This window comes from Erpetoichthys calabaricus, chromosome 2 (genome assembly GCF_900747795.2).
Source record: "Erpetoichthys calabaricus chromosome 2, fErpCal1.3, whole genome shotgun sequence".
Classification (NCBI taxonomy): domain Eukaryota; kingdom Metazoa; phylum Chordata; class Cladistia; order Polypteriformes; family Polypteridae; genus Erpetoichthys; species Erpetoichthys calabaricus.
The window spans coordinates 184,001,890-184,019,260 of NC_041395.2; the positions used below are offsets into that span (position 1 = coordinate 184,001,890).

General features: G+C 38.0%; 1 protein-coding gene across 1 annotated transcript in view; it reads left to right on the forward strand.

Moving 5' to 3' along the window:
* The window catches only part of ddb1 (damage-specific DNA binding protein 1), a 193,674-nt gene that overhangs the window by 173,189 nt on the left and 3,114 nt on the right, over nt 1-17,371 (forward strand). The window contains exons 25-26 of the mRNA XM_051921945.1: nt 177-279; nt 4,264-4,387. Of these exons, the coding sequence (XP_051777905.1) occupies nt 177-279; nt 4,264-4,387 (227 nt within the window). The remainder of the gene's footprint in view (nt 1-176; nt 280-4,263; nt 4,388-17,371) is intronic.

Genomic DNA, 17,371 nt, shown 5'->3' on the forward strand with positions numbered 1-17,371 from the left:
GTGTTATTAAAGGTTGTGTAAAATGTTTGAATATTTTTCACTGTGCATCAGTATTTCTCAGTTTGTATAACATGGTCTACTGTATAGATAACTATGTTCATTGTGTCTGCTCCTGATGTTTACTGCTACTGCTGTAGAGGTGAGAGAACTTGAATTTTTCTTTTTTTTCCTTGTAGGTTTGGTTACCTCGTTATCTGAAAGCTGGTACAGTTTGTTGTTGGACCTTCAAAATCGGCTTAACAAAGTCATCAAGAGCGTTGGAAAGATTGATCATTCCTTATATCCTTTAAGAGATATTAATTTAAGAGAAGATTATGTTCTTCCCCGCCTTTCCTTATAAGACACTGAACACAGGAAAAAAAGAAGCAAACTTGCTAATAATATTAAAGAGTAAGAAATTTATAGAATCATGAATCATTAATATAATTCTGAGAGACATAGATCTGTCATTTTGTTAACCAATTAAAATACTGGAAAAGTACATAATTTATTTTTGTTCACATTAACCATTTTCAAACATACAGCCTGTAATGCTAATGAGTGAGTCTACCAAGAAATTTAGTGGGATTCATGTTTTCACACTTAAAATAAAATTTTATTTCTTGGGTTGACAGTGTTCACACAGTGACTGACAGTGTTGAGATAGGGTAAAGAGTAGGAGATTCTATATTAAAGGTCTAAAATCACATAGTGTATTCAGTGTCTCTATTATCCTCTGTACTTTTTACAGATCACAATGTTCTCATTATCTGAGATGAAAAGCAGCTCCCTTATTTTCATCTTATTTTCATCATTTTCATCATTTCAGGTGGAGTGGTGGCTCTGAGGCTAGGGATCTGCACTGGCAATCAGAAGGTTGCCGGTTCGAATCCCGTAAATGCCAATAGGGACTCTGCTCTGTTGGGCCCTTGAGCAAGGCCCTTAACCTGCAATTGCTGAGTGCTTTGAGTAGTGAGAAAAGCGCTATATAAATCCAAAGAATTATTATTATTATCTTCTTACACTTTTGAAAGTATTCATTCCTCTCAGTGCTTGTCCTGTTTTGCTGCATCACAACATGGAGTTGAATGGATTTTCATTTGGGTTTTATGTATTGGACTTAAAAATATATTCCCTGGAATGAAAATAAAATATTTTGTGTATATATACAGTATGTGTGTGTATGTATACATATAATATATAATATATATATATATATATATATATATATATATATATATACACACACGCACACACAAACAGTGTGAGTGTGTGTGTGTGCTGTGTAAGCCTGTGCTGTAAAAAGCCCGGGCTCCTAGAAACTATTGAAATCATATTGAAATGCAGAGTTGGCAGTTTCGTTTTGTGGACATGCTCGCCCCCCTTGTTTATCAGTGGCTAGGCAATATTCTCTCTCATTTGTCTTTCCTCTGCAATTTCACTTTGGTGACAGAGTCGCTTTCTTTCAGCTTCATGCTGTAGCCTCGCACTTCCGAGCTGGCCAGACAGCCAGACAAACACACACACTTCCACATGTATATTAATATATATACAGTATATGTGCATACGGCGGCACGGTGGCGCAGTGGTAGCGCTGCTGCCTCGCAGTTAGGAGACCCGGGTTCGCTTCCCAGGTCCACCCTGCGTGGAGTTTGCATGTTCTCCCCGTGTCTGCGTGGGTTTCCTCCGGGCGCTCCGGTTTCCTCCCACAGGCCAAAGACATGCAGGTTAGGTGGATTGGTGCTTCTAAATTGGCCCTAGTGTGTGCTTAGTGTGTGGGTGTGTTTGTGTGTGTCCTGCGGTGGGTTGGCACCCTGCCCGGGATTGGTTCCCTGCCTTGTGCCCTGTGTTGGCTGGGATTGGCTCCAGCAGACCCCCGTGACCCTGTGTTCGGATTCAGCGGGTTGGAAAATGGATGGATATATGCATACAGTATGTATGTGTATATATATATCAGTAATTGAAAATAAAACTCTTGGATTCCCTGCATAAACATTTGTGATTTTAGAAGACTTTTTTATACTCAACTACTGTATATGTGTGTAATTGAATTATGAAATGTGAGTTTTATCAAGTAATCAGTCTTTTGGAGCAGGTAATGAACGTGGTTGAGAAAGAATCAGACATCAAATGAAAGTTAGAGAAATACAGTTTAGTATCATGCCTAGGATGGGAAAACTCGATGTAATCTGTTTTGTCAGGCAAATTCAGGAAAAGCATCAGACAAAGGAAATAAGTTGCCTTGTGCTTTGTAGTTCTGGAAAAGGTGTTTGGCTGGATGCATCAAGGAATGTTGAGTGGGGTATTCTGAAAGTTAGGTCTAGATGAATGCTTATTAGGCAAGTGGAGTAAAAGAAGTGAGTGCATGGCTATGTGAGATGTGTGGTTGCATTAAAGATGCAGGTGATGCAAAGCATAGTCTTTAGACCAAGAGTGCAACCTTTTTTTTTTTTTTTTTTTTTTCCCTCTGTTGAACGTATAAGTGAGGGATGCAGAATGACAATTTTTTGATGTACATTTAGATGTCAGCAATAGAGTTGCCTTGGATATTGACACAGACAGCACAGTGTTTTAATTAATCATATTTTCTTTCTAAATGCTTGTCTTTTAAATAACCCAAGGACATATTATTTTACTATGCTGTTAAAAATATATCAAGTATTTGTCATTTATTCCCTTATTGTTTTTATAGTAGTGTTTTTAAGAAACAAAGACCTGATTTTTGTTTGGCCTACAATTTTTACAAGTCACGGTTTAATCTGAATCCTGATCCAAACTGTTCCAATTCATGAGAGACTTGATCAAGCAATATGTTTTAATACTGGCTTTGTAGATGGGGAACAAGATCCACTAGTCAAACATGCATAATTTTTTGTGTCCTACACTTGACATGGTACACTAATATTGTGCCATTTCCTACATTTTAAAATGTAAAGCAGAAAAATTGATCATTTGAAATAAGTTTTAACACTGAATGGCAGTTAGAAGGTTAGGCACATTCATTTTATTAAAGTATAACTTTTTATTTGTTCTGTATTTACAGATATGGTTTAGCATATCAACACTGGGTCTTGTACCCATTATAGTGAGCCTGTATGTGAAAACAGTGAAATTCCTTTTTAAGATCAAGTCCTTAACAAAGAGTTGTACTTCCTAAAATACTCTGCACCAAAATATTGTATGTAGAAAAAGTATTTATTATATACTTCTAGAATTTTATGAAATTTTAGTTGTTCAAATTGATCTTGTTATTCAAGACACAAAAAGCTTTTTCACACACTCTGAGTCCTTATTTTGTGTGGCGTTTGAATTGAAAATAATTCCTTGTTGTTTGGTGTCTTTCAGTGTTTTCTTTCACTTGTAGGAAACCCACTCTTATAAACTGGTGTGAACCTGAGAATCTTCATTGCTTAAGATAGTATTAATGCATTACTAAATATGGTTGAGATTTATTATGAAGGAATTAGATTTATATTTACTAGAAGATTGCAGTTAACTGAAAGGATTTTTTACATTAAGGTTGAAAGATGTTGGGTCACTTTTATGAAATTTACATTTGTACTGCTTAGTACATAATTAAATTTAAGATATATAATCTGTATCGTGGAATTTATCTGCACAAGAACATCTTTTTTTTTTTTTTGTTAAATAGCATTTGCATTTTAAGGAAACACATATTGGTGGTGACCTTATATGGTATGGAAACGTCTTATTACAATTTTGAATAAATAAAAAAAAAAGCAAAATTATAGAAGAAATAATATGAGAATGTTTAATCTGAAATCTTTTCCTATGAATAATCTTTAAAGAAATACTAAAACTAATGTGAAAAAGACATGTGTTGAGCATCCCATGTAGTGCTTATTCAGCTCAGGCTTCTGTTCTGTCTCTTGTTAGCCAACATAAAGAGCTGGGAATCAAACCAGTGAAATTCATCCACGCAAATAAAAAAAAATGTCAGTAAGTCTGTTTATGCTATTTGTTTAAAATATATTAAATGATAATTGCTCAGTAGTTTGTTAACACATTTAATCACATTATTATTTTTTGTAGAATTGATAGTGAAGGTGTATGTTTGTTTGTTTTTCTTTTGTCCCAAGATCTGTAAAAAGGGAAACTAGACAAATAAGCAGTAAATGCCATTACACCTCCAGCGCCCTGAACTGGATTAAGAGTGTTTGAGAATACTATGTGTGCTGTTGTGCCTGTTTTGGGAAAGTGTATATATAGTTCTTAAACAGGTGTTCTAACCTTGTGTCAAAATTTTCTTTAACTGTCTTTTACTTGGAGATCATTTTACACAGAGCGCAAAACAGAACAAGCAACAGGCTTTATTGATGGTGACCTAATTGAGAGTTTTCTGGACCTGAGCCGACCTAAAATGCAGGAAGTGGTCAGTGGATTACAGGTTAGTGTTTTAAGTTGCATTAGATAGTTGACATAGCATAAGGTCTAAGTATGTTTACATTAGCCAAGACTAAATTCCATCTTTATAGTTTCAATGCACATACAGTGGAACCTCTGGTCACGACCGTAATTCGTTCCAAAACTCTGGTCGCAACCTGGTTTGGTCATGACCCGAAGTAATTTCCCCCATAGGATTGTATGTAAATACAATTAACCCGTTCCGGACTGTACGAGTTGTATGTAAATATATGTATTTTTTAAAGATTTTTAAGCACAAAAATAGTTAATTATACCATAGAATGCACAGTGTAATAGTAAACTAAATGTTTACTTACTTCTTCTGGTCACTCTAGCTCAGTGTTTCCCAAACTCGGTCCTGGTGAACCCCTGTGGCTGCAGGTTTTTGTTCCAACCAGCTTCTGTTTTTAATTGAACTCCTGGGCTAATTAAGTGAACTGATATTTCCCAACTTCTGTGTTTAGGGAAATATATAGAAATTAGAAAAGTGTTTGCTAAAAAAAAAAAAAAAAATTAAAATGTACCAAGCAGTTATATAGGAATAATGTATTTTTTTTCTTTTTAACAGTATTTTCATCTTGATTTTCATTCTACTTTTCTAGGTCTTCTAATTGTTTAATTAATCCATTATTTACTCATTAGATAGATAGATAGATAGATAGATAGATAGATAGATAGATAGATAGATAGATAGATAGATAGATAGATAGATAGATAGATAGATAGATAGATAGATAGATAGATAGATAGTGGGTCGGTTGCTAAAGTACTTGCATCCTTTGATTATTTAGTGTTGTTTGGCTGCGTGTCTGCTCTGCTCGTTTTAAATTGTCATTATTAAGATACAACAAAGGGGGAAAAACTGCACAGAGAAAGGGCAAAGTATAATGAAATCAACAAAAGAGAGTTAAGCATTTAAATCTATAGCAAAAGCAGAAATATTTCTAAATTTCTTATAAATGTATAAATTATGCTGCTATGCTTTTCTGAATGTCGAATAAAAGAAAAAAAATACCAGCTAATTAAATGAGATCAGTGCTATCAGGTGTTGTCACTGATTAGGAATCCGGTTGGAACAAAAACCTGCAGCCACAGGGGTTCACCAGGACTGAGTTTGGGAAACACTGCTCTAGCTCCTTGATCGCTCAGCTGGAGCAACCGCTTCCTTCTGCCCCACTGAGGGTCGGCCAAAACACCCCTGCTTGGGCGCTCTCGCTCTCGCTCTCTCTCTCTCTCTCGCTCATGCTCTCGCGCTCTTTCTGTCGTTCGCTGCACAGGGAGAGACTGAACACGTGCGGAAATCATCGGCACGTATGAACCAGAAGGGAAACTGGCTTGTTCGTCACCTGAGTGTGTGGTCGTGAACAGATGCAAAAGTTTGGCGAACTTTTTGGTCATAACCCGATTTGTACGTGGTCTGAGACATTCGTGACCCGAGGTTCCACTGTATTCTGTTAAACACCACTAACCTAGCAGTTATGTGTAATATTCTTGTTTTTGTTTCTTTGGGGAGCTATTTTTAAGTTTGTAGTAGAGAATAGAGATGGTAAATATGTAGATAAGACTTACACTGCAAGCACAAATTAAGCTCTTATTTCCGGGAGCATTTTCTATTTATTGCATTGTTGCAGATAATTATGTACATGCTGGAATAAGGGTGCCAGAAAAAGTGAAGAAGTGAGAAGGGAACTCATACCAGGCCCAAATATTGTTGTTAAATGAAGTTCATTGTTCAGATTGATGGTTCATTGATAACATTAATAAGTTGAATATTTAATTTTTGTTTTCTCATGTTGTTTTTTTTTTTAATAATGTAATTAAATGATTAATTTAGCAGTCTTCTTCTTTCGGCTGCTCCCATTAGGGGGTTGCCACAATGGATTGTCTTTTTTCATATTTTCCTGTCCTCTGCATCTTGCTCTGTCACATCCATCACCCTTATGTCCTCTCTCACCATATCCATAAACCTTCTCTTAGGCATTCCTCTTTTCCTCTTGCCTGGCAGCTCTATCCTTAACATCCTTTTCCCAATATGCCCAGCATCTCTTCTCTGCACATGTCCAAACCAACGCAATCTCGCCTTTCTGACTTCGTCTTCCAGCCGTCCAACCCAAGTTGACCCTTTAATGTACTCATTTCTAATCCTGTCCATCCTTGTCACACCCAATGCAAATCTTAGAGCCTGGAGGTGGCAGAGTTGAAGATGCTATCTCCTGCTTTCTGGTCAGTTCCACCATCTACAACCCATATAATATAGCTGGTCTCACTACCGTCTGTCACAAATTACTTCTGACACTCTTCTCCACGCATTCGCTGCCTGCACTCTCTTTCTCACGTCTCTTCCACAATCCACGTTGCTCTGTAATGCTGATACCAAGTATTTAAATTCCTCCAACTTTACCAATTTTACTCCCTGCATCCTCACCATTCCACTGACTTCCTCTCATTCACACACATGTATTCTGTCTTGTTCTTACTAACCTTCATTCCTCTCCTCTCTAGAGCAGTGGTTTCCAAACTTTATTTTATCACGGCTCCCTTAAAAATATTTGATCATATGGCGCCTCTCTTCCATTTTATAAAATACTACAAACACAAAAATTTTTAGTACTAAAAAATTTATTAAGATAAACTCTTATACACAAGAAAAAACGAATAACAATATTTTATTATTGTCGCTTAATGAGATGGATGTGCTTGCCTATTAGCGCAAAGTTTATCAAATCTCGGTGTCATTGATGAGATAGCTACACGAAGCTCCTTTTCTACAACCAAACGAGCACGATATTTCGATTTTATTGCAGCTAATGCAGAAAATCCTGTTTCGCATAAATAAGATGTTGCGAATGGCAGCAATACTTTTAAAGCTTTATTTGACAAAATATTATGTTCACTCTTAATATCTAGCCAAAATTGAATCAGAGATACATTCTGAAGTTTTTGTTTTAAAGAAGTATCACAAGATAGTTCAATCAAGTTTTCTTTCTCAATACTTGTTAATTCAAATTCGTCATCTTCTTCGTCGATAAATGGATTCTGTATCCACGCATATTTTGTAAAATCAAGATCATCAAAATAATTCGAAAAATGAATTAACAAACCATCCAAGTGTTCAACAAATAGATTTTTGTTTGCTTCTATATTAACTTGGGTGCATAAATTTAAAAGTGGAAACATGTCGAACCTATTTTTTTCCAAATTTGTCTTCCATATCTCCATTTTTTTAATGAATGCTTTCACTTTATCTTTTTGAATCAATAAATGCATTTGTGGCCCTTGCATCGATTTATTCAAAACACTCAATTTTCCAAAAATTTCCACCAAATAGGTAAGTTTAATAATAAAATTATCATCCCTAAACATATTTGCATCCTCATTATGATTTTCTTAGAGAAAAATTGCAAATTTCTTCTTTGAGTTCAAGTACCCTCTGAATCACTTTTGCACGAGATAGCCAGCGCACTTCACAATAATACAAAAGTGAGGTGTAAGCAGCTTCCATATCTTCACACAGCTTTGCAAATAACCTAACTTTTAATGGACTGTATTTTATGTAGTTTACAACTTTCGTTACTTTTGTAAAAACGTAGTTAAGTTCCTCACTCATATTTTTTGATACGAGAGCTGCTCTGTGGAGCATGCAGTGCGTCCAGAGAACATCGGGTGTTTTCCTTTTAATTAGTGCTTGAAGGCCAGTTTTGTATCCTGACATTGACTGTGCACCATCTGTACAAAGCCCAATGCAATTATTCCACAATATGCCGTTCTCATCAAAAAAATTGTCGATTATATTAAAAATTTCACTGGATGTGGCTTTGCCAGGAATGGGTTTGCAAAATATATCTTCAATTATATTATTCTCTTCAACATATCGAACATATGCAATTAAATGTGCGTCTTTAGCTACATCGGTTGCTTCATCTACTTGTAAGGCGAATTTTGAAGTGCGCATCTGAGAAACTAATTGATCGTAAAGATCGTCAGATATATCATCGATTCTTCTGCCAACAGTGTTATCAGCAAGCGGTATTTGTCGCAACTGTTTTGCATATGATTCGCCAAACATTGTTTTGACCATATCAATAGCTGCTGGCAAAACTAATGTTTCTCCTATTGTGTGTGGTTTTTTACACTTCGCGATTCTGTAAGATACTAAGTACGATGCTAGTAACGCATTTGATGGAATATGAACTATTTTTTTGAACGTTTGCTTTTGTTTAGTGAACTCATCCAATTTTCTTTGAAAAAATTCTTGGGACTTGCCAACGTATTGAGAATGCATAGTTTCAATGTGGCGTTTTAATTTTCCGGGTCTCATACTATCAGCAGCCAAAACTTTCGAACAAAACAAACACATTGGTTTTTCCACATTATCAGTAATAACACTTGTAAATCCGAACGATAAATAAGACGAATCGTATTTTCTTGTCTTGGGAGTTCTTCCTTCCTGATTCCTACTACTTGTGCCAACATCAGATTCTTTATTATTAGAGGATTTTCTGTTATAACCAGTCAAGAACTTATCCATTTCTCTAAAAATATTAGGATAATTAATTTATTGTTCTTAAAAAAATTAAACTTAATTAAATTACTTACTATTGTGATCAGTGAGTAATTAGGTACGTCAAAATAAAATAAGAAACACAATCTAACACTGCTGAGCTAAACTGAAATCGATATTGTCTCGATTTTTGGAGAGTTACTGGTCGGCCAAGTTACGTGTCATACCGCTGGTGGTTTATCCTTGCAATGAGTGGATATCGTAGGTAAGAAAGTGAGAAGTCCGACAACGCGTCTGAATATTTACGCAGTAATATGCAGCCGCCAAATCTTTTCGCGTATGCGCATAGACAATACAAGCCCTACGGCCTACGGTGCTGATATATTTCTGAACCGTACTGTTTGCTACGGGGTAAGGGTAGCATCAGCAGCATAGTAGTTAATATGTACCTATATGTTACGTATCGTGTTAGCTGCGCGTGCACTTTTTTTTGTCAATCCTGGCTAATATTCGCGCCTCCCCTTAGACTAGTCCACGCCTCCCTAGGGAGGCGCGCCTCCCAGTTTGGAAAACGCTGCTCTAGAGCATATTTCCACCTCTCCAGGGTCTCCTCAACCTGCTCCCTACTCTTGTTACAGATACAGGGTCATGAGCAAACATCATAGTACAAGGGGATTCCTGTCTAATCTCATCTGTCAACCATTGCATCACCATTGCAAATCAGAAAGGGCTCAGAGCCGATCCCTGATGTAATCCCACCTCCACCTTGAATGCATCTGCCACTCCTACCGCAGACTTCACCACTCTCACACTTCCCTTGTACATATCCTGTACAACTCTTACATACTTCTCTGCCACTTCTGACTTCCTCATACAATACCACAACTCCTCTTGAGGCACCCTGTCGTATGCTTTTTCCATGTCCACAAAGACACAATGTAACTCCTTCTTGCCTTCTCTATACTTTTCCATCAACATCCTCAGAGCAAACACTGCATCTGTGGTGTTCTTTCTTGGCATGAAACCATACTGCTGCTCACAAATCATCACCTCCCTTCTTAACCTAGCACTACACTTTCCCATGACTTCATGCTGTCGCTCATCAAATTTATCCCCCTGTAGCTACTACAGTTCTGCACATCCCCCTTATTATTAAAAATATCCTTTATCACCCTAACCTGCTGCACATCTTTCCCAGCTCAGTCCCTCTGTCTAGCCAATCGGTTACAGGTCCTTTTCTCCCTCCTTAGTGTCCAACCTCTCATACAACTCATCATACGCCTTTTCTTTAGCCTTCGCCACCTCTCTCTTCACTTTGCGCCTTATCTCCTTGTACTATTGTCTACTTTCTGTATCTCTGACTTTTCCGCTTCTTTTTTGCCTTCCTCTTCCTCTGTATACTCTCCTGTACTTCCCCATTCCACCACCAGGTTTGCGTTTCCTCCTTCCTCTGTCCAGATGTCATGCCAAACACCCTTCTTGCTGTCATCCTTATTACTTCTGCTGTAGTTGCCCAGCTGTCTGATAACTCTTCACTGCCACCCAGTGCCTGCCTTACCTCCTCCCTAAACTTAAACTTGCAGTCTTCCTTTTTCAGTTTCCACCATGTGATCCTTGGCTCTGCCCTCATTCTCCTCCTCCTCTTCTTGATTTCCAACGGCATCTTACAGACCACCATCCTATGCTGTCTAACTACACCTTCCCCTGCTACCACTTTGCAGTCTTTAATTACCTTCAGATTGACTCTTCTGCATAGGATATAATTTACCTGTAATAATAATAATAATAATGCATTTTATTTATAGGGCACTTTACATTAGCAGTAAATCTCAAAGTGCAACATAAAAAGATTAAACAATGGCAAGGCCGGATAAAAACAGAGATAAAACAACAATAATTATAGCATTCTTGTTAATAAGCTTTCCTAAATAGAAAAGTCTTTAGCTGTTTTTTTAAAACAGCCCACAATCTGCTGTGTTCTTAGGCTCTCTGGTAGGGCATTCCAGAGCTGTGGAGCAGCGGCTGCAAAGGCTCGGTCTCCCATTGTATGAAGTTAAGTCACAGGGGGGCAAAGGCAGTAGGTATTTGTCAAACAGAGGTTTCTTGTAGTGGATTGTAATATAAGGAGTTCTTTAAGACATTGTGGAGCATTTCCATGGATACACTGGTGAGTAAACAAACAGAGTTTTTATTCGATACGGAGATGGATAGGGAGCCAATGAAATGACCGAAGGATTGGTGAGATATGTTCATATTTCCGCACCGTCATCAGGATTCTTGCAGCACTATTTTGAATTTGTTGGAGCTTTTGAAGGCTCTTGTTGGGTATCCCAATGAGGAGTGCATTACAATAGTCCAGTCTGGATGAGACAAAGGCATGAACCAGCTTTTCAGCATCACAGAGGGAGAGGTAGGGACGGAGTTTGGGTATGTTTCGGAAATGAAGGAATGCAATTTTACAAAGGTGATGGATATGTATATCAAATGACAAATGGGAGTCTAACTTGATACCCAGATTTGTAACAGAAGGGTAGAGGGTAATGGTACAGTCAGAAAAGGAAATACAAATTACAGAGGAACGAAGTTGATGGGTGGGGGGGGGGGGGGGGGCCATGCCAATTTAAAAGAGCTTCAGTTTTGGTGCTGTTCAGCTTGAGGAAGTTCTTGGACATCCAGGCCTCAATCTCATCCAAGCAAGAGGAAAAAGTTGATGGAGGTGCAAGAGAAGTCGAATCCAGTCTCACATAGAGCTGCGTATCATCGGCATAGCAATAGAATGAAACTCCATGCTTGCGGATGATGTGACCCAAGGGGTAGTATATAGATATTAAAGAGGGTCGGCCCAAGTACTGATCCTTGTGGGACTTCACAGGTGACAGTGTGGGCATGAGATTTAGCATCCCCCAAGGCCACATACTCAGTCCTGTCTGTAAGATAGGACTCGAACCACTCAAAAGCAATGCCAGAAAGTTCAATTGCATCATGAAGATAATGGAGAATATTATGATCTACCGTATCAAATGCAGCTGTATGGTCCAGGAGGATAAGGAGTGATGGAGAGCCATGGTCAGCAGCCATCAGGAAGTCATTGGTGACTCTAATCAGGGTTGTCTCTGTACTGTGAAGTTCGGAAACCAGACTAAAATTTTTCAAACGGATTGAATTTTTTGAGGTGATCCTGAAGCTGAACCTGTGTGCATCTTCCTCCACTCTTATATGTAACCCTATGTTCCTCCCTTCTTAAAACACATATTCACCACAGCCATGACCATCCTTTTTCACAAAATCCACTATCATCTGACCTTCTTCATTTCTCTCCTTGACACCATAGCTAACCATCACCTCCTCGTCTCCCCTGTTCCCTTCACCAACATGTCCATTGAAATCCTCTTCAATCACCACTTTCTGTCCTTTGGGTACACTGTCCATTACTTCATCCAATATAACATCTCAGTCTTGTTCTTTATCCTCTTTGGATAGTTGCCTCTATGATAATAAAATTTGGATGGTACATCATCTGCTCAAGCTTAATAGTACCTAGTCTGCAATTCTCCTAATGGGTTCTAAACCTACCCTTTCAAAATTTGGAAATATTAAGATCTAAATTGATGACACCCCTATTTCTTTACGCCCTAAAGTCAAGAGCCTTGGTGTTGCTTTTGATAGCACTTTGTCTTTTCAGTATTAATTCTATATCCTGTGCTGCATTTTGCCACCTTTGTAATATTTCAAGACTTTGTCCATCTCTGCAGTTGAAACACTAATTCATGTATTCATCACATCAAGGCTTGATTATTGTAATGCTTTATTTTTTTGGATCCTGACTAAACTTACACATAAGCTGCTGTTAGTTCAAAATTCTGCTGCATGCTTATTGAGTCAAACTAAGCTAATTGTTGCATTACACCTATACCATTCCATTGGCTTCCAGTTAATTACCATATTGACTAGAAGATTCTTCTTCTCACTTGCAATGCACTCCATGATCTGGCTCGCACTTACTTAAAAGATCTTTATAAAAATCCTGCATCAGCCCACTCGCTGCCCTCTTCTACTTCTCACTTTCTTGTTGTCCATGCAATCCTAAATCATCTACCTGCAGAGCCACAGCACCATACGTCACTGCAGATCTAGGCCAACAATTTCAGGATGGAACTGACGTCACCGCAGTTTCAGGACAGACTTCAGAAGATTACTTTCAGAATGTTTCATCGGGTAACTGCAAGTTCCGGAAGTAGCGTTGTGTCATTAACCTGTTCAAAAATATTGTGATTAAAATGAGAAAGAAAAACAGTGCATGAAACCAAACAATATGTATCATTGTGAAGTTCTGAGGGTTTCTAACATCATCAGATCAAACTAAACAATGCTAAAATGTTTCTGTAAAATAGGCTGTTTACCTTGTGTCCGGGTTTGTGAGAACCATTTAATATGTCGACAAAATTAAAATCATTAAATATTGTTTTAATTGAAAATATTTTTTTACATTCATGAACACAATAAACAATATAATTACAATATCCATGCATTTTCACAACCAACTATGCTATATGTTAATTGCCTTATATAGAACTTATCTAGTTTTTGTCACTTATTACTATAAACGACATGCCACCAAAAAATAAAAATACTAATAACACTATTTAGCACCTTTCCCATGTTTAAAGCATTTCACAAAATTTAGAAGAACAACAGGATATATATATAACATTGGCTATAAATAATATCCACACTAAATACAGATAAATATGGGATATACAAAGCATTTAAAAAGAATAAAAGACAATAATCCAGACTAAAATACATCATATAATAGTACAAAATAATCTCAAACAAATATCATTTGTGATACACAAATTCTGAGCACCTGCACAGGAAGAGAGGTTAAACTGAAAGAAGGGCCTGCATTTCAGGTCTGTTTAATGCCTTCCTAAAAAAATGAGCTAAAAAAAAAAAAAAAAAGCTGATCATCATTAATTTCGTGAGGTCATTCCAAGTCTGGGTACTATGCAACTGAGGGCTCTGTCACCAACACAGCACAGGTTAGTGTGGGGCACAATAGCTGTGATGTACTTGCTGATGCCAGTCTATGTTTGTAACCTTTCTAATTTTCTATCAGAACTCCACTTGACTCAGAACCCTGCTTTTGAGAGTCCTGGCACAGACTGGCAACAGGGAGCACATTACTGCCAACCTGCTGCACTTTCACTGCTCCTTGTATGTTAATAGGATTCACGCAGTCTTGTTGTGCTTCATACTAACTTGCACTCTGTGGGTGACAGGGAATTCAGCTGTATAGTGCCCAGACTTTGCAATGACCTTAAAATTAATGAGATCATCTGACTCAATAAGTTGCCCATAAGCACTGTGACTTTAAAGTCCTTCTCACAGTGTCCATGGTCACTTCAACAGCCATGGACACTGTGAGAAGGACTTTAAAGTCACAGTGCTTATGGGCAACTTCAAAACGCAGCAAGAGAGAAAAGAATGGGAGGTTAAACTCGTGCTAAAATTTAATACTTTACAACATGGATTGAATAAAGACAAGAGTTTTATGGCCAGATATGAGGATTGTTTACATCTCTCAGAATGACAGACAACCTGTCTACAGACCCACATTGTTTTGAAAAAACTCATTACAAACTTCAAAAGACTTTGTTGGACAGTTATCTTATCCAGAGATCTTGACAATACATTGTTCTTTTCTCTCTTGTTAAATTAACCCTAGCCTGAATGAATCTATTAATTTTTTACATTCAAAATCTCTCATTTAAATATTTACCAATGTTGTTTCTTGTCCTAGAGTGTGTATATAAACATAGGAAACTTCAGTTTCTGTATTACATCTTGCCTGAAGAAGGGGCCTGAGTTGCCTCGAAAGCTTGCATATTGTAATCTTTTTAGTTAGCCAATAAAAGGTGTCATTTTGCTTGGCTTTTCTCTACATTCATAATGGCTAACACGGTACAACACCCTAGTACTACAGTACCAATAGTAGATAGTGAATTAAACATAATACATTAAAAGACAATATAAGTAAGAAACACTTCTGTGGTCATCATTGTGAGCAGCAATTGATTAGCTCTTATCTGTGGACAATAACTGTTCCTAAGTTTTGAAGTGCATTTTCTAATGGTCTTTGCTAGAACAGAGAAGAGGAAAAAGTGCTGGTTGTGATCTTTAATGATGCTGGTAGCTATTGAAAGGTGGACATGTATAACATAGGTCCTGAATTGGAGTCATTTATCAGTAATATGATTTTTTAACTTTGTGGTCCTGCACTCAAACACATAATGTACCAGGGTGTATAATTTAACCAGTGAGAACAGATTCTGCTGTACACCTGTAGAACTGCTGTCCATAGATGCATTCCTCAGTTGCCATTGGATGTTAAATCCATTTGTTAGCCTTCTTGAATAACTGTGATGCATTAAAAACTGTGGTCAGTTTCCCAATTCATTATATCTTTGTCCAGATTTTTGCTGATACTAAGGAGAAGTTATTATCATTGCAACACTGTTCCAGAAAGACGCTTTTTGTTAGTGTTAGTCTATAAAAGAGAGAAATGTGGTTGGATATATGTCTGGCTAGACCTTTGTATGTCAATAGCATTAGGTGTAGCACATGACCCTGTAGTTCCTGTCCTGAGAATAAATGTGGCAGAAGTGACAAGTTCACAATCCAGTTACAGAAGGTACCAAGTCTATGACGATCAGCTTTGATGGTACAGTGTTAAATATTACAATGTTAGATGCTGAAATATAGTCTATAAACAGTGCTATGGCAAAGCCATTTTTATTATCATCATGTGACAGCATGGCATTGCCAGCATGGAAGGTATATGGCATCATGTGCGGACCACTTGTGAAGATATGTTAAAAAAATGGCTAAAGTGTGTTAAATATTAAATTTAATGTGTGCTAGTACCAGTCTCTCAAAGTGTTGCATCACAAAAGAAGTGATAGTTACTAATGTCTAGTCAGTGAGGTAACTTTAGTCATCCATGTCAGTTAAAATCATTTTAACAGCTTGTCTGATAAACTGTCGGACTTACTAAACTGCATCTCTTATATATATTTCTCTTCTGGTTCGTCCTGCTTCCACTTCAAAACTGGTCCCGCCCACACTCAGCTGACACGACATTTCTCATTCCTATTCGTCCTCTTCCAAACCCTTCCCCACGCTGTCTGTTGGTCCTCTTCAAAACCGGTCCCGCCCACACACAGCCAATACGGCATTTATCGATTCCTATTCGTCCTCTTCCAAACCCTTCCCCACGCTGCCTGAGGCTTCTCTTCAAAACCGGTCTTGCCCACACGCAGCCGACACGCATTTCTCGATTCCTATTCGTCCTCATCCGAACCCTTCCCCACGCTGTCTGCGGCTCCTCTTCAAAACTGGTCCCGCCCACACGCAGCCGACACGGCATTTCTCTGTTCCTATTCGTCCTCTTCCAAACCCTTCCCCACGCTGCCTGAGGCTGCTCTTCAAAACAGGTCCTGCCCAAACGCAGCTGACACGCATTTCTCGATTCCTATTCATCCTCATCCAAACCCTTCCCCACGCTGTCTGCGGCTCCTCTTCAAAACTGGTCCCGCCCACACGCAGCCGACACAGCATTTCTCTGTTCCTATTCGTCCTCTTCCAAACCCTTCCCCACGCTGCCTGTGGCCTCCTGTACACCTTGCTATTTTCGTTATACTGCGACGGTTGTTTCCTAAGACATCAAATGTTATAAAATGAACGACAGTATCTTCTCTGTCGACGAGTTTTTGTACAACGTCATCTCTGTTCCGGGATCCGGCAACTGCCTGTTACTATCAGTGGGTTATTTCTTGACACAAACGGTTGATGAAGGCAATGCACTCTCATTACGACATAGGGCAGTAGATTTCGTTGCATCACATTGGGACAGATTTGGAGACGTTCTTCTTGTTGCTCTTTCCAACGCAAATCGAGTTATCACAAGAAGTCAGGAGTTCTATCAATACATGGCAACATCTGGAGTTTATGGTGGTGAAGCTGAAATTCAAGCTCTTTCAGAGATTCTCCATGCTACTATTGTCATTTACTTCAAACATGACCCCAACATCCCGCCCGTTTTAAGAGGTAATATCTGTACCCTTTTGTTATGCGTATGTCCTTTTCTAATGAATTCCAATCAAGCTGTGGTCTTGCTTTCAAAGTACATCTAATAATATACCATCCTTTTCATTAATTGTCCTTTTCACAAAGTCAATAATTAGATGTTTATTGTGTAAATACTTAAATACATTTTTTTATATAAACTGTTCAAAAAAAATTAAAGGAACACTTTGAAAGCACATCAGCTCTCAATGGAGAAAAAAATCGTGCTGGATATGTATACAGATATGGACTGGGTAATGTGTTAGGAACGAAAGGATGCCACATCGTTTGATGGCAATGAAATGATCAACCTACCGTGGGCTGAATTCAAAGACACCC